Source organism: Zeugodacus cucurbitae, chromosome 5 (assembly GCF_028554725.1).
Source record: "Zeugodacus cucurbitae isolate PBARC_wt_2022May chromosome 5, idZeuCucr1.2, whole genome shotgun sequence".
Lineage (NCBI taxonomy): Eukaryota > Metazoa > Arthropoda > Insecta > Diptera > Tephritidae > Zeugodacus > Zeugodacus cucurbitae.
Genome location: NC_071670.1, coordinates 60,402,019 through 60,428,056, shown reverse-complemented (window position 1 = coordinate 60,428,056; position 26,038 = coordinate 60,402,019). Strand labels below are relative to the sequence as shown.

General features: G+C 26.4%; 1 protein-coding gene across 6 annotated transcripts in view; it reads left to right on the top strand.

The window, feature by feature from the left end:
- LOC105219502 (transcription factor mef2A) overlaps nucleotides 1-26,038 on the top strand; it is a 112,779-nt gene that overhangs the window by 59,285 nt on the left and 27,456 nt on the right. For all 6 annotated transcript variants that reach the window (XM_029045105.2, XM_054232184.1, XM_054232182.1 and 3 more), the window contains one exon: nucleotides 20,680-21,069. In XM_029045105.2, the coding sequence (XP_028900938.2) occupies nucleotides 20,680-21,069 (390 nt within the window). The remainder of the gene's footprint in view (nucleotides 1-20,679; nucleotides 21,070-26,038) is intronic.

Here is a 26,038-nt window from a genome sequence, read left to right as displayed (position 1 = left end):
AGAATGAATAAAATCATCTCTACAGAACTTCAATACATAAAAGCTTTCACCAAAAAGCATAAACTTTCACACTCCCGAAAAGTAATATAAGAATAAGTGAAAAGTGGTGAAAAGAAAGAGAATAATATAAGCTGCGCAATTTATTTAAGAAAACAAATAGAAATTGTTAAACCCGCAAGGGCGTGTTCACTGTTACGTAGACCAGTCTAAACTACGAAACAAAAAATCATATATATTTTTTTGGCACTGACCAGATGCTTTTTTGGAACATTGAAAAAAATACCGTCTGTGGCAATTGTCCAAACAATAAACATTTGCGCGACCTTGGCTGCCCACAGCAAAACCTATTATTTTAAACATTGATACATCCTATTAGCTATTTTATTTAATAAATAAATAGCACAAAACAAAGGAACGCATAAATCGCAAGTAATAAACTCAAGCAGGCCAGAGCCAAGAAAAATTTATAAAAATGTAAAAACCAAAAGTTTTGTGTGGAATATGTACAATCTTGCTGTTTACAAAATATAAATTTACACAAATTGTTTCTTTTTAAAAAACAAGAAATTGTAAATTCTTGAGTTTTCAAGAATAGGTGTACGCTGTTTAACATTATAGACAGTCTAGTTGTGCTTTCTTGAAACAACATACAAAATGATGTGGTATCATTCAACGTTGTTTTGTTTTGTTGATTGAGTAATAAAAAACACCGTTGGTAGGCCGGCAGGCGGGCGTCTTCTACCAGCAGCAATTTTGTGCATAGTTTTTGTTGGATATAAAACAGACGCTGACATTGGAATTTATTAAATCAATTATAATTTTCGTTTGTTGATTGAAGAAATTTAATTTTTGTAGATAATAAAAAAAGATGTGTGAAGATTGTGAAAGATAGAGGAAGTGTTGTGAAGATTGTGGCTTGGAAAATTTCACAATTAAGTGTAATAAAAAAATATAAAATATAAATAAAAAATATAAAATTTGTTTATTAATATATTTTTTTTTTTTTCAAAACAACTTGTCGGTCATTATAACATATCTATAAATCATTATAATTGGCACTATTTCAAAAATACTTTCTTTTTATTTTTTTTTTTACAATTTTTTATTACGGTTTTTTGTAATGATTAAACAAGTTTTGTTAGTGAAATTTAAGAAAAAACTAATGTTAAATTGATTATAAATTTTTTAAAATATTTTTTTTTTATAAAGTTTTATATTATATATTTTTTTTTAAATAACTTAAGCATTTATTTTAGCATTAATCAACATTTTTTTATTTTTGAAAAATAATGTGAGCACTTTTTTTTGTAAAAATGAAGTAAAAAATATTCTGTAAAAAATTAAAAAAAAATATTTTTTTTTAATGAAAATGAAATATCATTAAAAAATGAAAATGAAATATCATTAAAAAAAAATATTTTTTTTTCGCTAATTTTATTTTTCTTTAATTTTTTTTTATTTTTTTAATAGTTTATTTATAACTTACATTCTTTATTAGGATTATTTGTAATAATTAAAAACAATTTCAGTGAAATTAAATAATAAATAACGTTATATTTTTTAAGAATAATTTATCAACTTAAAAAAAAAATTATTAAAAAAAAAAATTATTTAAAAAATAATATTAAATAAAAAAAATTATTAAAAAAAAAAAAATAATAATTCATTTCAAAAAAATATTTCTTTTATATAATTTTTCTTTTTTTAAGTAATTTTTATATAATTTAATTTTTTTAATAATTTTTTATTCAATTTTTTTTCAACAATGTGAGCATCGATTTCAATACAATCGGAAAAAAATATGAAGTTTTTAAAAATAATTTATGCATTTTTTCTGTAAATTTCAAGAAAATATATTCCGTAAAAATTTTAAAAATAATTCATGCATTAATTTTTTATTAAAATCTAAGCAAAAATTAAAAAAAGTCACAAAGCTTCCTTGTAATTTTAACCGCAACATGCATTATTCACCCACTTCCCGTGCATTGCAACTTTTTATCAAACCATTAACGGTAGTCTTCCTCATTTCTGGCATCACATAACACCCCGTATTGTATGGTTGCTGCTGCTTCTTCATCTTCACCTTTTCATTTAACCAACATTGTACGCTTTACATAACCAACAACTCTTCTCTGTCTTCTCTAGCGCTGGTGGCGTCATGTCTCCACTTTGCCGCTCCGCTTGCGGTTGTGATGGTCGCTTGCAGATTTAATCTCAATAGCGCTTGCAACTTTCCGCTTACTTACATACATACGCATATATACATATGTGTATTTATGTGCATATAATAAAAGTCAAGATGCCATCGCATATAAAATATTGCTTTTCTTTCGTTATTTAAACACGCTTCAATTTCATGTCTGCTTTCGTCTAAAAACCCAATTTTTTTTCCATTTGATTGCACGCACATACATACATATAAAAATATACAACAAAAACACGCTTTCCAGCCAATTTCCCCCATTTTATTCGTCGTCGTTGCTGTTGCTGTTGTTCGCTTGGCCGACTGCACATTGTCATTTCAAGTAGCACATTTGCTTTCTTATATGCATTTTAATTTAGTATTATTTTGTTTGTTGTTGTTGTTATTTTTGCTTTTTGTTTTTGTTGCTCGTTTCTTACTTTCTGTCAGTACCGTACCACGCTTGGATTTTCGGTAAAAAGTGTGTACTTAATAAAGCGCCTGTAACTTTCACTTCTTTCTCAAATAACCAGTTTGCTGTGCGGCGTAGACACCACTTACAAGCATGAAGTCACTCTCTTCACATGCGCCTCACACACACACACACTCACACTCACACTTTTAATGTGCTATTTCCATTTTTCATAACCAAAATTTCGGTTGCAAGTTTTCTGGTGTTGGCGTTGTGAAATATACTAGTGTATATAATCCCTCATATCATATGACTCAATGTTGCCAGTATTTTCTTTTTAACCTTTTCGAGTAGCATTCAACTCCATATTTTTTTTTTAATTTTTTTTTCTGAAGTCTTCAATACTATATACTACTCACCCAATGACAGTTAATAATACGCCATATGTTCAGTGTGTGCCACTGTGGTCTGCAGCAACACGGTGCTGTCATCGTTGGTCATGCTTTTTAATTCGGCAATGGTGACAGCAGCATGTTGTTGCCATTGTCGCGTCATTATTGGCGTCATATTTATTTATTTATTTATTTTTCGTTAACCACGACGACCACGAAAAACGAGTTTGCAGCAATTAATTTATCAGCTTCTTAAGCCTACGCTGGCTGACGGTGCTGTACAAAAATGAGAAATGACTTAATAACTTCGTAAGTGTTATTAGTAAGAAATTAACGGTATTACGGTATTTTGTCGGAGATTTACTTTGTGTCAAAAGCGGGTAAAAGGCAGTTTTGTGATTTATGTGCATTTTTTTGTAGTTTTTTGAATGATTTTGAAGTCGTTTTGGGGATCTTCGCTGTTGAGAACATTTTTTCGCTCAAAATTCGTGCTCCCGAGGCTCTTTTTCCTGCTTTGTGATTTAGTTAGAATTTTCATAAATTATTATTAATTTTTAACGCGTTCTAAAATGTGTAGAATTTGGCCTAACTTTGGCTAAAAATAATATTCTCACCAAAGTCCACTCGGTTCAAAATTTTATTATTACCAAAAGTGTAATAAAATATTTTATTTTCCACTAGGAGTCATAAAAGTGTTTATCACCAGTTCCGTCGTGAGAATTTTTTTTTCATTTTATTTTCTCTTAAGAAATTTGCACTCTCATAGAAATTTTAAACCATTAAACACTCCACTTGCTACTGTTGCCATGCTGCTACAGTGATTATTACCAATTACTGCCATCTCCTCTCCTTTCTATACTACTATTTTTTGCAATGCTTAGTATTCTTTATTTTTAACTTTTGCAAAATCATTTTCAGTATTTCCCGCGCATATTCAGGCTTGGCATCGCTTTTTGCGCGCCAATTCTCTGAAGATTAGTCATTAATGCTGCTTGCTTGCTCTTGTTGCCAGCCAAGCGCTTCCTCACACATGGCATTACAAATTGCGAAATAAATTCCTTTTCAAGTCGTTGACTTTTTTCAATTACACTCACTGAATTCCACAAATCTATATATGTGACTACTGGAGGGAGACTTTTCTTGCTGTTACTTCCTTCCATAAATGCAACACACCTCTTTTCGCTGCTGATGGCTTCATGCTCTGTTAAGTTTCTGAGATTCTTAAAGTTATTGACTCGCTTGTGTCATTTACAGTTAAGTACTCGTATCTTTAAAAGGAGCGTGCTATGTGATGAGTCAGAAATTTCTTTGTTCTGTGATTTTGAGAGTATTAGTTCGTCATGCTATGAGTCTTATATTTAATAGTATTATAGGTTATGTTTTTAGGTATCTATAAGAGATATTTATTAAAAATAGAAGCAATTGTTGACCTGCAGAGAGTTTTTGAAAGAAGTTGAAGAGAGTTTGAGTACAACTAACTTAAGTGAGGTTAGTTGGGAACTGGTTAGTTGAAGTTATGTTAACTTGCGAAGCTTTCATGTGAAGCTTAGGCTGTATTGTTCCCAATTTTATGACACAATTTGTATCTTTAAAAATACATTTCTTAGTATTCAACAGTTTAATTTTGGCATGAGTTCTCACAGAAATTAATACTATAGTTTAAGAATCCAAGAAACAAAAGATTAGTTTGTAGAAAACTGTGGTTTATACCACACAATTTGGCGAATCACTGCTTATTTGGAAGTAAGGAATTCTACAACAGTTATAATGTAACGTGAGTAATTGTTCTGAGAATAATCTAAAGAAAATAACAGTATAACCATACAAATGATTTGGTAGAATACAAAGTTCGCGAAAATCAAAACAAAATAAGTTAAATTCCGAACAAAAAATCAGCTAAAAAATAACAAAAAATGAAGTAGCATACGAAAAATATATGTAAAACTGAAATAAAAGTAAAAAAACAACAACAACATTTTAAGAACACCAAACTTGAATTAGAACTAAGAAAAAAAAAAAAACAAAGCAAACAACAAACATAACGAGCCCATTAAAACAATAAAGCGTTAAGAATTGTTTACGTTCCTCTCAAAATGCGATTCAAATAACCCATAATTCAAAATCAATAAAACAAAATTAGAATAACAACAACAACGGCTAGGCTGCGCAGGCGTTTCATTCAACTCAAAGCAGTCAAGAGCCAGTAACCGGTAACCACTTACGTATATAAAAAAAATTATATATACAACAACAATAAGAAATACAACAAAATGCGTTGTTTAGAAAAAATGCAATAAAACGAAATCGATAAAAAGACAACAAAACAAAAACAAAAAAAATGTCGAAAGAAATTCATTTGTTATGTCGTAGGCGCCAGGTACGAGCTGGTACGTCGCGTCTTTTTTCTTTCGAAAATCTTCAACATCACAAATTAATGAAGACGACTAGGACAACGTGTTTCGACAGCAGCGAATTGCCGCGCAAAAGAGAATTACTAAAAGCAGCAGTGGGTATGGCAAATATGCTGTATGCTGTACGTCAGTGAAGAAAGTGACATTTTGCTGATGTTTGACAGCTGAGCTGATAGTTGTGCACAGCATGTTCTGCATATTTGGTATAAGAGACGATTACAAGGTAAACAATAAAAGAAAAAAAACAAAAACAAATGTGTAAAAATGTCAATACAAAATGACTCAGTTGGGGTGAATCATGCTGAATTTTAAATAGCGACTTAATTTGGTTATAATATTTGTACGAAAATAAAATCTTGAAAACAGTTCGCTATTTGATTATTTCGAAAAATTTCAAAACAAATTCGAACTGGCTGTATTTAGAACACGCCCACGCATTGTAGAGCATATGAGTACGTGCCACCGCGTTGTTTATCAATGAAGAAGAATGAAGATCATTCAAGAAAAATGTCCATACAACAACAACAACTAGTGTGTTATGCTATTTAAAATTAAATTCTAAACATATAATATAATGAGAAAACAAATATTTTTGTAAACAAATATGTGTAAACATATATTTATTTTAGTTGATTTTATTGAATTTTCGAAATTTGTCTCAATTTTTATAGACCAAACTGTTACTAGAAGATATTTTTTTTTTAAATTCTGATTTTATTATAAATTAATATATAATAATTAATAAACAATTTCAAAATAAATTTGATATTTTTAAAATCATTTTTGCATACAAAAAAATCAAATAAATGAGAATCACATGAGTCTACAAAACAGGAACCGCAATTTCACATTTTTCGCATTCATGCAATATCGCTGGCGGTGAGGGTCACTAGCTTGAATTTATGACAAAGTGCGTGTGAAATGCGAAATAACGTCGAAAACGTCATAAAAAAACAATATAAATGATACAAAAATAAAGACAATAAACGCGTTTCTACAACACTTTTGAATGATTTCTGTGGTGGCCCACTATGTAGATTTTTCAATTTGGACAAAAACACATAAAACCCACAATAACGCGGGTGATTTATGCTCAAAGGCGCAAATATACACAGTAAACCACCAACGCTTGGTGATATATGTCGAAATTTCCCTCACCAAAAATATATTTCTTAAATATTCTCAGAAGTAAAAAATGAATATAAAATTATAATTAAAAGCAAATAAAATTCTTAAATTATACGCCCAACATTTTCAATTAATTTGTATGCGCTTAATGTTTAAATGTCGCATTTAACTTGTATTTCGGTGATGAGTAAGTTTCGCCGTGCTTGGAAATTTTTCAGGCGGAAGTGGCGCAAAGCTAAAATTATACTTTATTTGTGTGAAATTTATAAATACCCGTGATTTTTATTTCAACATTAAAAAAAAATTAGTAATTTTTCTGCTTATTAAAGCTTAGCTTTCCATAAAGCTTTCACTGCTTAAAAGTTTCAAGTTTTTAAGCATTTTCTTTCATAAAAATTCTCGTAAGCCCTTAAATTTACGGTCTCAATAATTATTATGAAAACAAAATTCTTCTTCCTAAAAGCTTTCATGGCTTGGGTATAAATTTTTATACTAATTTTTTTAACAGTTAATATAATTAAAGACTCTTCGTAATTTTTATTTATAATTCATTAATAAGATAGACTGATTGTCGTCGAGAAAAATTTCAAATGAAAAATTTACAAATTTTGTAGAGCTTTCACAAATTCATTGTTATGCAGCAAATACTTTTAAAGCTTTCACTAGCTTTTAAGCAAATCAAATATGTCAGTTAGTATATAGTTGGTAAAAATTTAAGATTCATTGCACAGTTATAATAAGCTTTCACATTTCGATGTTAAAGTGAAATAACTGCATTTTTATGAAAAAGAAAATTTAAACTCAAAACATGGTATATGGAACGTTCATATCCAACAAAATGAAAAATGTTTATTAACACATTGGTAACAATTTGGACAATAGCTGAGCTTTCATGGAAGCTTTCATGGCTTGCTTTAAAGTTAATTTACGGGCTGTAATTTATTACATTAAAAACAAATTTCAAAATTACGCTAAAGCACTCAAACTTTACGAGCTTTCACGTATAAAAAGTTAGAGCTTTCACTAAAAATTTGTATATATTATTTTTAGAGCTGAAAAGGAAAAATAAGCCAAAAGGTGCGCAAGAAAACCACAACTACCGTTAATTGTACCGCTTTCTCATCACATTTGAACTTTCAACTACACATTCTAATTTTTCTCAGCTAATTCGTGCTTTGTGAAGTAGTTGGTGCAAATTTATTTCAACTTTTTTACGCTCTAGAAATTATTGCCATAGAAAGTGACATTAAATACGAGTTATAACTAACCTATAAAGCAAAAAATGCTGGACAAATAAATGCTTTGTCTTGCCAAATGACCGCCAGCAAGTACTCGTACTCGTACAAATAAAATTTTTTCTTATCAACCTATTAAATGTTAATTACACGAGTAATTTCATATGGACTTGTTTGATGACTTTCAAATGCAGGGAAATTTTTTTAATATGTCTGCAGTAACTTACAAACAGACAGACTAATGAATGAGTGAAAAAAATGGAATTTTAATTAAGACCCGAACTGCCTAGTTCAGAGAAAATTGCGCCGATCAAATGAACAATAAAAAAATATAAAAAAATATCGTAAGAGTTTGCAAAAACCAAAAGCAAAAATAACAAAAAATAAAAGAAAAAGAGCAATGAGAAAATATTTTGAAAATGAAGTTGCCGTGAAATGGCCGCATTCGCGCGTAACGGTAACACATTTTTAACTTTTGCTGCCAGTGTTTAGTTGCCAGCTCTAAGCTTATGAACAATTATAAAGTGTATTATTTAAACAACAGTTATTTAATCATACTTTAAACGTTCGAAAGCAATTATTTTGAAAATGCACAGCCATTCATACAACGGTATACATTACCCTTAATAGAAATACCAGATTTTTCGAATATTTCTCTCTTTCATTTATATTTTCCTGCATTGTTAGCCATTTGAAATAAGCAATTTCAAAGCAAAGTAATGTGCATAAATTATTTGTGGAATTTTTGTGATTATTATTTTGTAAATATTTTCGCTTTTAATTATTGGGTTTTGCTGGTCTCTCTGATTTGCGCAATGCAAGTGATTTTGAAAGAATGCTAAAATACATATATATACATATACTGTTAAAATTCGTTAGCTGTGTGAATATGTATGTTTGCACTTTGCAAGAGAAAGTTGGCTTTTGTCCATTAATTCGTTTTCTTCTTCAATTTTTTAACAAAAAAAAAATATTTTTTGTTAGGAAAATGTGGGTGGGAGCATAGTTAAATTATGGGAAATTTGTTGGGAAGTAATGTATAAGCGAAAATGTTTGTCTGGGAATGACTAACGGAAGATAGACTGACTGTGACTTGCGCCATAGATGTGAAACTTTCACAAAAGCACTAGTGAATGACAGACCAGTTAATATAAATTATAATGAAATTATAAATATTCATAGTATTCAATCAAGTGATTGTGAGAGAGCTGTAAATACACTCTATTGTTGCACAGCTTTATTTAGTATGAAAAGAGCTTTGTGTGCTCGTAAATCTTAAAAGCTCAGCCTTGAAATTTGCTTGCTTTCATTATAGAAACGAAAATTAGAAAAATGTTACAATGAATGAAGTACATATTATTACAAAATTTTTAAATACTTTGATATAATAGGAAATCTTCGGAGCTTTCATAGAACTGAAAAGCTTTCATTAGAAAAATATTGAAAAACAGAAACATATAAACCTTTACAAATATTGAAAGACATTTTTTTTTAATTTTCTGAAGCTTTCATTAAATAAAGAGAGCTTTCATTAAAAAAATATTGTAAATTAAAAAACATAAAAATATGTGTATCGTAAAAATATATTCTAAATTATGACATAACATTATTCTCTAAAGCTTTCACTAAATCGAGCGAACTTTCATTTAAAAGTTATTTGGAAGATTATTACGTAAATATTATGAAAGCAGTTATGCTTATCCATTTCTAAAAAAATTGCAAAAAAATTGTAAATATTTCCATAATGCAAAAAATTAACTAACCCTTATGTAAACAGATAAAAAAATAATTTAAAAATACTTATTACAGTTACTTATTACCGTAACTTATTGCATATAGTACAATTAGCGAAAAAAATGCAATTGCACAAGCGACTCATGATTATGAAAGTCAGTAAGCACAACAAAAACAAAAAAGTTAAAAAAATATCGAGAAAATGATTTCGATATGCACTTGACAATGAGCAGCAGCAACGACAAAGAGAGTTCAGTGCACCGAAGTAAAGGCAAGACGTGTTGCGACTGCACAAGCAGTTGCTAATTAACATATATAAGAATAAGAGCAACAAAAACAATTGAAATGGTTTAATTATAAATTTTGATTTCATAAATATTTCAACATAACTGCACTGACGCTTGTGGCGTTTTATGAAATATTAAGCGATTTTATTTGTTATTATTGCAAATGTAAATATGCGCACATAAGGCACTCAATTATTGTAAAATTATAATTTTTATGAAGTTCATGTGACCGAGAAATGCTGAAACACATGGAAAACTACAAATGATAAATGTTTTTATACATTCGCTTAGATAAGCGCTGTGTTATCGTAATTTACATTCCTTGTGGTTTACAAGTGTATATTACAGTGTGGTTTGGCAGTTTAAGTTTATTTTTTGTAATTTTATAAATATTGTGTGTTAATTAAAGTAATAAAATTTTAATGTATTTTCTCAGCATTATTTATATAATATTTATTTAATGAAATTTATTTAGTAATTTTATTTTTATTATTGTCTTATAAACATTTAATTTTATTGCTTTTAATAACATTTTTAATGACTTAGAAAAATTATATTTACTTTTTGATAATGGAAAATTTATGGCATGCAATATTTTCATGAAAATATGGTATATAAAAATATATATTTAGAATTAATAAAAAATATAAAAATAAATATTATAAATAAATAAAAAATTAAAATTATTATTGAATTTTTAAATCAATTTAAGTAAAATAAATAAATAAGTAATACAAGTTATTATTATAGTTATAAATAAATTTTATTTAAAAAAAATTATGCATGGAAATTGTGTTATTTTTAAATCTTCGGAGCTTTCATACAACTGAAAAGCTTTCATTGAAAATGATTTCCAAATGATTGAAGAACAGAAACATAAAAACTTTTACAAATATCGAAAGAAATATTTTATTTTTTTAATTTTCTGAAGCTTTCATTAATAAAAAAATAATAAAATATTAAAAAAAAAATAATATTTAAAATATTTCTTTAATATATTTAAAAAAAAAAAATAATTTCATTAAATGAACAGAGCTTTCATTAAAAAATAATAATAAAATATTAAAAAAAAAAATATTATTTAAAATATTAATTATTTTTTTTAATAAATTTAAAATAAAAAAAATTAAATCATGGAAATTGATGTTATATTTTTAAATAAATTTTAATAAAAAAAAATATTTTTGAAAATTATTTTTAATGAAAATTAATATATTTAAATGTATTTTAAATAAAAAAAATTTAATCAAAATTATTGTTTTTAATACTTTATAAGTATTATGAAAAAAAATATATATATTCATTAAAAAAAAAAACAATTATTTAGTTGATATCTATATAAACAATGTAAAGTGGCAAATAATACTCTTCATCATCAATCAATTTTACTTATTTGCTTTATGTTTAACGATTTTTTCATATTTTTCCTACCCGAACATACAATAATATGCCTAAATTTTCATATACAACCATATATATGTCTGTTTTGTTTGTTCGTGTACATGTATTCAACTCTCACAACACTTCAACTCATTGCGTACAAATTACCCTAATCACTTTTCATTTCTGACGACAGCCTATACAGACCGGCAAACTATAAACGCACAACAATGTTTTTTTTTTGCTTTTCTTCTTTAAACAAATCAACACACTATGTGTATATATGCTATATACACTATACGCTTGATTAGTTTTGACATTCGGCATAATTTTCATCAAATTTACGAGACAAGCAGATACCTGATAAATACATAAATGTATGGGTTTTAAAAAAATTTAAAAATAGTTTAGTAAGCAAAAAATAAAACAAAAAAAAAATAATAAATAATAACAAGAAATAAAATAGAAAAAAATATAATATATATAATACAAAACTGCACTCACCCCTTTCCAACTGCACTCGCTATATGTTACTCATACGCCGCGTATGCCGAAATGCCGCGCAAGCAACTGTGACATTGCCGTCGTCGCCGCTCTGCTGCTAATAGCTTCATTAATAATGACAGCTAGCTCATAGCGCACATTACACAAATCACTGCACAATTGTATTTTTTCACACACACACATATACATTTTACATAATTTTTCTCATTTTTTTCTTGCTGTAAAGGCATATAAAGCTGCTGCTGTTTCCTTGCCGTTCTGCTTGAATGCGACTTTTATTTTATATTCTATTTTTTGTTGTTATAATTGTATGCTTATTTTTACTGCAAGAGGCTGCAAAGCAAATTTATTGTTGTATAGTTGTTGTAGCATTTGCATAGTTTATTTGTGCAGACGTTTGTTGTTTTGTTGACGTTGATCTTTCGCTTTGAAATTGAAACTGAAAATGGAAAGTGAAAAGTGAAATGTGTTGAAACACAGATAAATATCACAAAAGTGGGTTATTTTATAAATATTCGGTCGGTGTTTGTTTATGACTTTGTTGTTTAGCTAAAAATACAACTCAAGTATATACTAAATGCAAACAGTTTTGCCCCCTTTTTCTGGTTGGTAATTCATATATTCTGTTTTCATTTGTTTTTTTCTCCCTTCAGTAAGCTTAAATTTTTTAGTTTATTTGTTGGAATATTTATACAAAATAGAAAAAAAATTAAATTTTGGCAAAGCTCGTGCGCGTAATTGCGTGTGTGGCCGAGCGGAAAGCGTCACGTGCACGTCATTTACGAATATTTAGTAAACAATTAGTGTGGATTTAAAAATAATCATAAATAAATATGAGTAGTAAGGCATTGTTTTGAACATATGAAATCTATTTTGACTGCAATTCTATATTTTCAAGTATATTTTTATAATAATTTTGTACTAAAATTAGAAGCATAAATAAATAAGTAGTAAAAGTAGTATTGCCTACATTTAGGCTGAACTTAGGATTAGAAAAATCATAGACATACATAATTAATATTTTAAATTATTTTTGGAAGTGGTGTAGCCAGCTATTCTCTGGCTTAAATAAATTAACTTGTATTTAATCAGTTAAAGTTGTTATTTTGATATGACAGACAGAAATTAAGAAATAACTGAAAAATAAGGTATACATTTAGGCTCATCTAAGCGAAGTCGCATACTCTAAAGTTCAAAGAAAAACAGTGAGCTTTTTTTAAGTTAAAAAATTACACTTTCCAGTGTTGTTGGTAGTATTTTCTTACAATATATACTTTATAGCGCTTTTTAGTGATTTCAAAAAATATAATAAAATATTAAAATCCCAAATAATATATTAAAAACCAAAATTACTTCTAAGCTTTTCATAGAAGAAAATCTACATTTTGTAGCCAGATATTTCTGGTTTTTCAGTTTTGTTTTTAACTACAAAAACTGAAAAAACTTTTTCTCAGTCTACATATTTTTATCACTTTTGAATGACCTTGTGTTGAAATGAGTGACATATTTTGATGAAAAAACAAAAATATGTGCCATTGATTTCTGTTCTACTTACTATTCTTCACTTCATCAAAGCATACACCTCAAGGTTTCCATTACATGAGACGACAAATATAACATTACACGGTGCACTAGCTAATTTATAGCGCCCTATTACTTTGTTGATTGCTTTTTTTAACACAAAAGTCATAGGGTAATTAATTGGCAAATTAGCAAATTGCTTGCGTTTTTATAAGCTGCACACACCGCTATAAAATGCTAAAAGCCTTCAGCACAGCATCCGGCTGTCATAAATCAAGTCGGCTTCTATGCAAAAGTAGTAAATGTGTATAAAATACGAACTCATATGCTGTGTACACTGCTCATTTCGATTCGCCTACCATGAGCAGCACATGGGTGATAATTGAAAATTTCCAATGCATATCATTTTCGCCCAGGTTCATATGAAGAGTTTTTAATTGCAAATAAATGTCAAGATTTGCATAAACAAGCTCGCCTCTGGCTCGATTTTAATGAATATTTATTACGACAGGCAGCTACTGTGAGTGTGGGAATCCGTAAACTAACGGTATATTGTGTGTACATTTCATTAATTATGCCATTAAAGTAGTGTAGGTAATTTGTTTAAGTAAAGCATATCCTTGTTAGGTGATTAGGAAATTACTGGGGAAAGTTTGTAGTCATTGGAAATGCATGGAGCGTATTTATATAACAGTTTGAGTTTACAAGGAAATGGTGTAAGAATGCTCATTTTACAACGTATTCAGAAAACGAACAGATTCATGCTCGCTTTGGAATATTCAATGATTGATAACATTTTTAATTAGAAATAAATATTTCTAAGTAAGCACAGCGACTTCCACACATTTTTCATAAACTTAAGGTATGTGTAATTTAAATATACATGTCATGTATCGTAATTATAATAAAACATATCATTCATTGAAATACCAAGAAATTCGCTATGCTGAATACATATCGCTCATTTATGTGAAACAAGTGCTTTGTTCTTATCTTAAGTTGTGGGTTTTAACATAATATTATATTTAAAAATTTTCAGTCAATTACTAAGCTTGGATTTTGAAGGGTAGAAATGCGACTGAATCATCTTTGATTTGAATTTGAATGAAAATTGAGTGTTCTAAAATAAAATAAAATATAACAAAATAAAATAAAATAAAATTAAATTAAATTAAATAAATTAAAATTAAATAAAACAAAATAAAATAAAATAAAATAAAATAAAATAAAATAAGATAAAAATAAAATACAAGAAAATAAAATAAGATATAAATAAAATAAAATAAAATAAAAATAAAAATAAAAATAAAATAAAATAAAATAAAATAAAAATAAAATAAAATTAAATAAATTGAAATTAAATTAAATTAAATTAACTAAATTAAAATTAAACAAATTAAAATAAAATAAAATAAAATAAGATAAGATAAAAATAAAAAATAATAAGATAAAAATAAAATAAAAATAAAAAATAAAATAAAATTAAATTAAATTAAATAAATTAAAATTAAATAAAGTAAAATAAAATTAAATAAAGTAAAATAAAATGAAATAAAAATAAAATGAAATTAAATAAATTAAAATTAAATTAAATAAATTAAAAGTAAATAAATTAAAATAAAATAAAATTTAATTTAATTTAAAATACAATAAAATTAAATAAAATTAAATAAATTAAAATAAAATTAAATTAAATTAAATTTAAAATACAATAAAAAAAAATAAAATAAAAATTAAAATAAAATAAAAATAAAAAATAAAATAAAAAATAAAATAAAATAAAATAAATTAAAAATTATAAAAAAATTAAATTAAAAAATATTAGATTTAAATTTCATAAATTTGTTGTCAATTTCTAATTTGCCTTACTATTTTCAACTATTTTTCCTCAATCAAGCATGTAAATTACAAAAATAATAAAAATTTAATTGATCACAACAAAAACATAATTGAACTGTTTACAACGCGATACTTAAGTACATATAATTCTCTGCAACACTTTATTGTTGTGCGTTTCAATTATTTCCACTCAATTAATTTATACGAGGCAATTGACACACACGCACACACACAAACATTTAAATAGGCGCCGCCTTCATTAATGAGTGCGTGTGCGTTGAACTATTTTTCCGCCTAACATGCAGCTACTTCCTACTTATTAATATAGTATATATGTACATATGTATGTTTGTTTGTATACACACACGCATCAAATAAAATTGTAAAAGGCAAATTCATTAAAATTATGTGAATGTCATTCTGGCGTTGGCGTCTACCACAATACGATGACGCATTTCACTACACATTTGCCTATTTATTTATTTATTTGTTTCAATTTAACAATATTATTATTGTTGTTGTAATGAAATAATGTACATTGGCCCAAATCTGTATGCAAAAACAATAACAACAATAACAAAACGTTGATATTTACAATTTGGCATGCGCAATTGATTACATTTTCAATAAGGCAGCAGCGGCGGTGAGTATTCATTACGCAGTGCATGAAATTTCTGCTGATTAAATTGCATGCGCAACTACAAACGCACATACACTCACACATGGTCATCTACAGATATACTTATATACGTGTGAATAGCGGCAATTAAAAGTATAAATAGGCTTGCATACGACAAACTGGTTTGCGGCAGTTTGCAGCGTGCGGAGAGAGGAAATAAAAGTCGATACACGCCTACTAAATGACAAATCGCTATACAAAAAAAAAAAACAAAAAAAGGAAAATTATTAAAAAAAACACTTGCGTTTAATTAATTATCAATGCAGTGAGTCAGTCAGCCAATGATATTGTGCTATAATCGTGCGTTGTATTGTTGTCAATCAATGCTTGCAAAATTCGCGGAAGTCCCGATAAAAGCGGATGAGCGCTCTTCAGAAATTGCTATTGTGGTCAGGGTTTTGAGGTTTTGAGGTTTAAAGGATTAAATAGGCTTAATGAATTAATGGAAAATTTTTAGATTATAAATTTTATTGAAAAAAAAAAAATATTTTTAGAGTAAATTAAATTAAATTTCTGTCAAGTCAAAGGCAAAAGAAATTATTTTGATAAAATACTTATTTTAAACTAAAATTGCTTGCTAAATTTACTGAATATTTTTAATTGACAAAAATGAATAAATTTTGTATGACATATAATTAATAATTATAATTATAAAAAAATGTAAAAGTAAGAAAAATTTACTAAGCATTTTGCATGACAGAAATAAATAAATACTTTTTTTTATATTTTTGTATTTTTTTAATAAATTAATTTTGTATATAATTTTGTTGTTCAAAATATTAATAAAATATAATATTGATTTATTTTATATATATTATAATCAATAAATATTATTTTCATTTTTTATTTATTTTCTTTTAATACATTATTTTTTTTTAGATTAATTTTGTTGTTTAAAATATTACTATAAATAAAATAATATTACTTTATTTTATTTTTAAAATTTTTGTATTTTATATTTTAAACAAAACATTTTAATTTCATAAAAAAAAATTAGTTTTTTCTAACATTTCTTTAATATTTTATTTGACAATTTCATTTTTTATTTATTTCTTTTATTAAATTATTTTTTTTAGATTAATTTTGTTGTTTAAAATATTAATATAAAATAATATTAATTTATATTTTTTTTCAAATTTTTGTATTTTATATTATAAACAAAACATTTTAATTTCATAAAAAAAAATTAGTTTTTTCTAACATTTCTTTAATATTTTATTTGACAATTTCATTTTATTTTAATTTATAGTTTTTTTTTATTTAAACAGTTTTCATTTATAATTTTTTCATTTTATATTTGTAATTAATTAAATATTTTATTCTTATTTTGTTTCTAATTTTTTTATTAAATTAAAATTATTTTTTAAATAATAAAAATAAAAAATATATATTTTTGTGATTTTCTCATTAATATCTTCCTCATTTTATACAACCTTCCAGACAATATGCTTACTGGGTTAACAAAAAATAAAATTGCACTGTTTCATAAGCGTCACTTATGTGAGCACTCCACTCCATTTGTGGTAATCATAATATCAATACAATTATTAATGCGTATTTAGTATGCTAATGGCGATTGTAAACAAGGAAATGATATAAGAAAATCATATCACACACAAAGCATATGACTATATATGTATATCTAAATACAATTAAATACATATAAATATACATGTATATGATTTTTTGTAGTATCTTGTAATCTACTTGATTGACGTCAAAACAACTTTTTTATTTAATTCTTATTTTTTTCCAGAATATTTAACGCACTTAAGTTAACAAAAAATATCAGCTAGCATTAGCATTAGTAATAGCATACGAGTATAATTATTGAGCTACTTTACAATTACAGCTAGAATTTCGCTACGACGCAATATTTCGCTTATTTATTTTGTGAATACCGAAAAGCCAGCGCTATCACTAAATTAAAACGCACAAGCTTTTTATTTAATTAAGCACATACATATATACTATACACATATATGTGTAATATATATACATATGTATATACGCATGCCTGCCATCACGAGCAGCTGATATGTCATAGCGTTTATGTTGACTTATGGTGTGTAAAGCTTCCTGCAAATATTGGTTTGTTAGAATCGTACATAACCGCAAGCGGCGGTCATAAATTCATAAAAATCATATTATTGTTCCCAACCGCCTTTGCTTTTCGCCACAACAGATTATATTCGCACACACACACAATAAACATATACTCGTATCGCAAAATTGTTTGTATAAAAAATAATAAAAAGCGCCAATTGTAGTATCTTATTTTACTACGAGTTATATCTTATCGTTCAGTTCAGATTGATAAGCGGAAGGCGTGTGTTTGTGTCATTTATTTTCCATGTTTATATTTGCACACATTTTCTGTGTGTTATCAGGCGACTTTAGTCACCAGCCAGCTGCTAAGTGCTGTGCGCCTATTACACACACTGAAAAACTTATCGACTAAAACTCGGTTATAAACTTAACATGGAACTTAGTATGCACTTGGAAATTTAGAGAGTGATTAAATATGTTTAGGTTTTCAGGTAGTCACACTTGTGATGGGAGATAAACGAAAGAAGCAGCTGATATAATTTTTGGTATAGAAAATATATGATTTGATAGTGTAAAGGGTGTTTTTTCAGCGCAACTTAAATTTTAATTTTTTCAAAAAAATTATTTTTTTAATTAAAATTTTTTAAACTATTTCATTTAAATTAAATTATTAAAAAATGTCACTTTAAATTTTTTATATTTCTCACTTATTGTATATCTCAAATAAAATCATGTTTTCTTGAGAAATAAATAAAATATCTCTTATTATAGCATCAAAATCGTTGCCTACATTTTGGCGCATTGCCTAAATACGAATAAAAATATTGTAAATAATGAAAATTTCGAATATCTTCGAAAACGAAATTTCTTTTTCCAACAAAAGATTCCTAAATTGCACCCTTTATGTATAATTATAAATCACCTTTAAAATAATTTAAGTAGTTCAAAAACGTGTTGCTTGCCAATTACGCGTGAGTGGCAACCAAAATATTTTATAAATATGGAATTGGCAACAAGAAAAATATTGCAAAATTCATTATTGATAAGAAATTAAGGTTGAATTTCCGCTCTAAAATGAAGAGAAATGGACTTAATACTCCAGAATGGTAGACAATTTGAATGAAATGAAGTAGATTATATATTTGATATGATATTACTGACCTAGAGGGTTGAGCTAGAGAGTTTGAAGAGAACTTTAAATGGGGTTGTACAGGCTTTTTGGATTTAAGTAAGATTTATTGAAGCAGTTTTGGTTAAAGAATGTGTACTAATACATGTATAATGCACTTCAAAATTTTAAATCAAATATTATAATTTTCATTTGAAATTTGAAAAATAAACTACTATACCCCTTGTATAAAAACATTTATCTCCAACCAAGTAAAATAAACAAATAAACTGCAAAATTACTCAGCAATATATATCTACAAACACAAAGCTATTGAGTATCCAAATAATGTAATTTATGCAGAATACTTAAAATCTATAATATAACAAGTATAAATTTTTCATAGTCATTAAAGAAATGAAAAAGTCTTGTTTATTAAAGTTCAAAATATGCAGAATATATGCATATTAAATAGATAATAAATTAAGAGCTTCAATAGAGAATATCCAAAAATAAAGACAAAACCAAAAAAATTAAATTAATTTAGGTGTAGTGAACATGACCGAGATAAATGGTGCGAATTTCAATGTTTGCTACAGTGAAAGAATTTTAAGCGCCGGCGCTTAAGACGCGACAACTAATATATATTTGTCAACACATTTGGAAAATTAATGGTTAATTAAATAAAATATATTAGCAATAAAACTTAAATACGGTTTTAGGTGAAGGTGTTAGAAGTGCAATTTATTTAAATATTATTTGGGTTAAAATAACTCAAATTAGTTAACGGAAATGATGATGCTATATACTTCCGGTCGACAACTGGTGGTGATTATTTAATTATAAAGTAGGAATAAATAAAATTATTTTAATATTTACTCATATTTCGTGAGTTATATTGAGTCTGAACTTGTGGAACACAAATTAAGTCATTAAAATTACGCATAAACTGGAGCAGAATTACAAATGAGTGATATGTGTGAATGAAAAGTGTGTGTATTTTTATAACTGATGGCATTTTGAAGCTTTTCATATATTTCTGAAAGGAATTTTACTGAAAATAACTAAAGTATTTCTTTGAAATATTGCAAAAACCACATTAGTATTGCTTTTGAAGCATAAAAAAGTACTATACTTCGCACAAGTAAGCCATTGCAAACAGAAAATTGGCACATAAATGGATTACAAAAAGCAAATTTCCTGCGCAATTCAGTGAAGTTATAAAATATTTTCGATAAAATTTGTTTAAAAAAAATTCCATATATTTTTTCTTAATAAAACCCCACTAATATACTCATAGCTAAATAAAATGCATATATCTGCATATTTATGCATCTATAAAAAATATAAAAAGTACCTGCGGTTGTCATAAAAAAAACTGCACATAAAATTACTCGTTATAAACTTGATTCGCAATACAATGCAAACTCGTTATGCTGCCAACCATATGAAATCGCCAGCGCAAACCGTTAGCTATGCAGTATTAGCATTCTTTGTCAGCAACAACAATAATTTTCATTATTTTAAATTTCAAATATTTTTTCTCCGATTTACCTCGTTTTTTTTTTGCATTTTTACCGGTCTCATTTTATGCTACTTTGCATTTTTTCTATCTATTCTAAATAACACCGTTAGAATGAACAAAACAATGGCGCAATAAAGCACAATGTCCGCAGCAACAAAAACAAAAGCAACAACAGTATTTTTTTTAATTTCGTACTATTTTAGTTGTTTCTATGCTCATTCATAGTTTTATTTACCAAAAACCAACAACAAAAATGCTAATTCTGATTCTCTCTCTTGTTCCACTCTTTGCAGATGACACTGTGCAACGTAATGGTAGCAGAGTTGGTCAACAAATACGTAACCCTAGATATTATCAGCAACAACAACAACAACAGCAAAATAGTAGCAATACACAATTGAATGCTAAAACTGATTCATCCGATTCGGGTATTTCTACAAATGGACGTCATCAACAGCAACAACAACATCATAATCATCATCATGCGCATCGGCAATCACAGCCACAGCAACATAATCAGAAACAACGTAAAACGCGTTTGAACGCTAAACGTCAGGAAAATAATACCACAACAATAACAACAACAACACAAAAACGTACAACCGAATATACGGTTGATGATTGGTTGGGTCGTGAAATGGTCTACTGTTACGATCATCGGTATATATCTTCATGCGCCGAAGGTGAGTACAAATTAGTTAAAATTATTTTTTGAGTAGAATAAGTTATATTACAAAATGATATAAGAGTGACTCATTTGATTTAACAAATATGAATGAATTATGCCGAGTGGCTCTCTTGGATATTTATAAGTCTGTGTCAGTTTGTTGATTGTACAATTTGTTGGCGCAGCGTTTCATATGCTAACTATTTTTAGCCTTCTTTAAAATATGTTAAAAAATAATCACTCAAAATTTTCACTCAGAATTTTTGACTCAAAACTTTTCACTCAATTTTTAACTCAAGTTATTTTCACTGGTTTTTTTTCGATGATATGCGAAAAAAAATAATCGCTCAAAATTTCCATTCAAAAAAACGAACTCAAATTATTTACAATCGTTGTTTCGAATAAAGAATGAATGTGTGTGAATGTGAAAGAATGGATGTGTTCATTTTAACGTACTTTTAGACCAATAGAGAGACTAAAAAAAATTGTACTAGTACATGAATGAGTCAGATTGGCGGAGATATTATGGTAAAGTGTAATGGCAAGGTACACCAAAAAAGCATTTTTTTTACTCTTCCAAAGTAAAATAATTAAACATGTTGTCCAAGTTTTTCACTCCGTTTATTTTTTTACACTCAACTTCTCACTCAATTTTTCGACTCAAAATTTCATTAAAAATGTTTACTAAAATTTTTCACTCTCTTCTTGACTGAATATGAAACAATATCAATAATGAGCTATAATAAATATTAGTTTTTAAAAAATATTAAAAAAAAATATTGGAAATTTCACTTCAGTTATTCAAAAATTATAAATATGAAATTGATATATTATTAGCTTCAACTGTATATATATATATATACAGATTTTAACACAACTAAATTGTTTGTTGCAATAAACACTAAGTGTGAAGTGAAGCGCAACATTCCAGTGAGCTTAAATTTAGAAAAAGCTAACGTGGCGCTACTTGTATGGAGAATACAAAAAAGTTTTGTTGTTATTGTTGTATTAAATAGCAAATGCGTGAGTCAAAAATTCAAAAATAATAAACAAATGATATATACAAAAAACAACAAAATGTATACAAAAATGTTGAAATCACTTTATTTAAAAATATAAATCATATTTTTCGAGATTTTTTCACACAACTACTTATTTAGAAATTTTATAGTTTTACGGCATAAGCTATAAATGCTTATGGGTCCTTTGTTTATTTTATTTACGACTACTTCAGAACTAATGTGCCACGACATTAAAACATGCCTGGAATTGAAATGAAATTGCTTTCAGCGGCAGCGCCATTAAGGGCGTTAAAGCAAGAATTTAAAAAAAAAAAATACAAAGCAAAGTCTGCAAATTGTAGCAGTGGCGGAAATAAGTGTGAAATATTGTTAAAGTTTACGAAAATCGCTTTGGCAGCCAATTGAGTGTGCATATTTGTTTAAAAGCAAAATATTTTCAATTATGCGAAATGCTATAAAATTATGAATAAAAAAATAAATTAAAGAAACGAAAATGTGTGAAGAACATTAGACGTTGAAATAGAAATGATTATAAACACTTTACAGTTTTTGAACGCATTGAAATGAAATGTTCCACATACGCCGCGTCATACACTGCGCCTCCACAATGAGGCAAGACGCATTTATGGCTAGAAAAAAATAAAAAAAATATTTCTGACTCATTTATGGCAAACAGATGTTTTGTTGAAATAGTTTAAAAAAATACGCAAGTTTTTTTATTTATTGACTTTTAAGTCTGGTACTCTGTGCGTATTGACACATCTTGTATTATTGATATACATATCTCCACCCTGCCATGTCCTAAACATGCCTCACAAACGCCCAAATTAGCGATCATTTTATTGCTTAATTATGTTAATGTCTCAAGTGCGCGCATAGTCATAGCCAAAACAAGGAAGTGTTAGCTTCGCACCTCATTTTTCAGGCCAAAGCGCATTTCCAGTTTTTTTCCTCAACTTCTAAACTGACTAGCCAGTTTTCGCGCTCAACACTGTTTTCTTTATTTTTTTACTTTTTGTTTCTTTTTTATATTTTTTTTTAACCTTTTTTAAATGAATAATGAGTTGGAGATTTTATTTTTTTATATTTTTGCTTATAATAAAAATTAATAAAATTTTATTTTTTTTTTTTAATATTTTTAAAACGTAATATTAAAAAATATAAACATTTTCAAAAATAAATTTAAAAAAATTAAACTGTAGTAATGAAAATTTTTAAATGAGAAAAATATATTAAAATGTCTAATTTATAATTTAAAGTATTTGAAAGCAAATAAATAAAAATATATAATTAAATTGTACCAAAAAAAAAAACAAATTATTATAAAGAAAAATATTTTAAATTAATTATAATAATTTTTTTATAAACTTCTCAATAGATAATAAATTTAATAAATTGAAAAGTTCTTATTAATTAATAACTAATTTGAAAGCATAAAAAATATTATTCATGCATAAAAATAAATTAAATATTTTAATAAATAATAAAAAAATAATTTAAAAAAAAACCTAAAAAATTAAATTAAATTAGATTAAAATTTGTTAAATATTAAAAAAAAAATAATAAAAAAAATAAATTTGTTAATTATTAAAAAAAATTAAATTATTAATTAATTAAATTAAATTATTAATTTTTTTAATAATTAACAAATTTAATTTTTTTATTATTTTTTTTAATATGTAACAAATTTTAATTTTATTAAATTAAATTATTAATTTTTTTAATAATTAACAAATTTAATTTTTTTATTATTTTTTTAATATGTAACAAATTTTAATTTTATTAAATTAAATTTGTTTTATTTATTTAAAAAAAAAAAAATTAAAAAAAAATTAAATTATTAATTTTTTTTAATAATTAACAAATTTAATTTTTTTTATTATTTTTTTTAATATGTAACAAATTTTAATTTTATTAAATTAATTTTTTTTATTTATTAAAAAAAAATAAATTATTAATTAAATTAATTAAATATATAATTTAAATTATTAATTAAATTATTAATTTTTTTAATAATTAACAAATTTAATTTTTTTATTATTATTTTTTAATATGTAACAAATTTTAATTTTATTAAATTAAATTATTAATTTTTTTAATAATTAACAAATTTAATTTTTTTATTATTTTTTTTTAATATGTAACAAATTTTAATTTTATTAAATTAAATTTTTTAGATTTTTTTTTTAAATTATTTTTTTAATTTTTTACGCTCATGGCAAATCTCTCTCCCAAGCTTAATGTACATCAACACAACTAAAGGCACTTATAAACTTTGACAATCTACCACAGACAGACTGCAAGCCCATAAACAAGTAGAAAATATTTTTGCATTTTTTAGAAATCACAGAGAGAAATATATGCACGCCTTAATCAGTCGTAACCGGAATGGGTTGGTTGTCCGGTTATGCGCATCATTTAGCAGCAAATTGCAGCGCCAACCACTTATGTATTTTGACATTTGACTCTTGGGCGTGAAACTCCAGCTAACTGTTACTGCAAGTTTATTTATTACAACAACAGCAATAAATATTAAAAAAAAAACAAAGTTATGCACATCTCCAGCGCGTAGTCAACTCACTCATGACAGAATTTCCAGCGAAACTTTTTATCTTCAACAAAACGTGTATAACTCTTTCAACTACTTCACTTGATATTTTTAAACAATTTAGTAATATTATTTTCGCAAAAAAAGTCGCTACTAATACCGCTGTCAACTCCATAGTCAGCGACTTCGTCATATGCCAAATGAGTATTGATAACTGTGACATGATTTTTTTGTTTTTCTTATTGTTGTTGTTGTTGTTTGCATATTACCATTTCAAGTGGCCATATAAATCGTGTTTCACTGAATACACAGTTATTTACATATTATCGTGTGCGATTCTACGATGACTAATACTTAACAATTCTGCTTGTCTGGCAAAACACAGAAAAAAGTGAAAAAAAAATCAGAAACAGAAATATAAAAAAAACATACAAAAGCTATACAAATTGTACTCAAGTATAGTAAAAATATGAAATTTGTAAGCACCTTTGTTTTTAACCAAATTAAGTAATTTGCCGCTGCGTTTGCTGACTCACGCGATTCCCAACGCCAATTGCTTGATGAGTTAATAGTATTGGCATGCCTTTTTCTACCTTTTCTTTTAATATTGCCTTGAGTGTTTGGTAATTATCAGTATTTTTTAAAAAAATATTATGGAAAGTTTTTGTGAGTGAGAGTAGTCTTTTTTTAGTAATTTGAATATTTAATTAATTCTTTTTTAATAATATGTCAAAATTTTTGTTATTATTATTTTTTAATATGACTTGTGTGTTAGTCCCTATAATTATTTTCTAATTTAAAGGTTTATACATTTTAATAAAAAAGAAAAATTTAAAAAATTTAAAATTCGCTTATCCAAATAATTTTTGAAGACCTCATATAATTTCTTCGCTCCTTCAGAGAAAGTGTATAACTTTGTTAAAAAAAATTCAAATATTAGTAAAGTAAATATTTTGATTTAAAATTTTTGGTATGACAACCCTATTCTCAATATTTTTTCTCTATATTTCTACATCACTTCATATCAAATTTCGGTTCTATGAACTTTCGAAACCATTCGTCACAAAAATTCAGCATTTGCGAAAAGTGCCACGCACACTTTTTGGTAAGCTCTTGCTTTAATCAGTAGTATATGTGTGTTTGATATATTTCTGTAGTAGATCTCAATATTATATCACAAAACTTTTTGAAGACATTAAGTATGAAACTCTCTTTAATCAAAAATTTTCTCAATAAGTAAAAAATTTATTGATGGATATAAGGATTCAGAGAGCTTCTATATGAAAATATTGACATTTTTTCGGAACATTTTTCTCGATCTTTCCGAAAAATATTAGAATCGTTTGAATCTAACTTTTTGAGTGAATGAAACGAGTAACAAATATTCTAACAATGGTTCTCAATACTCTTTAATG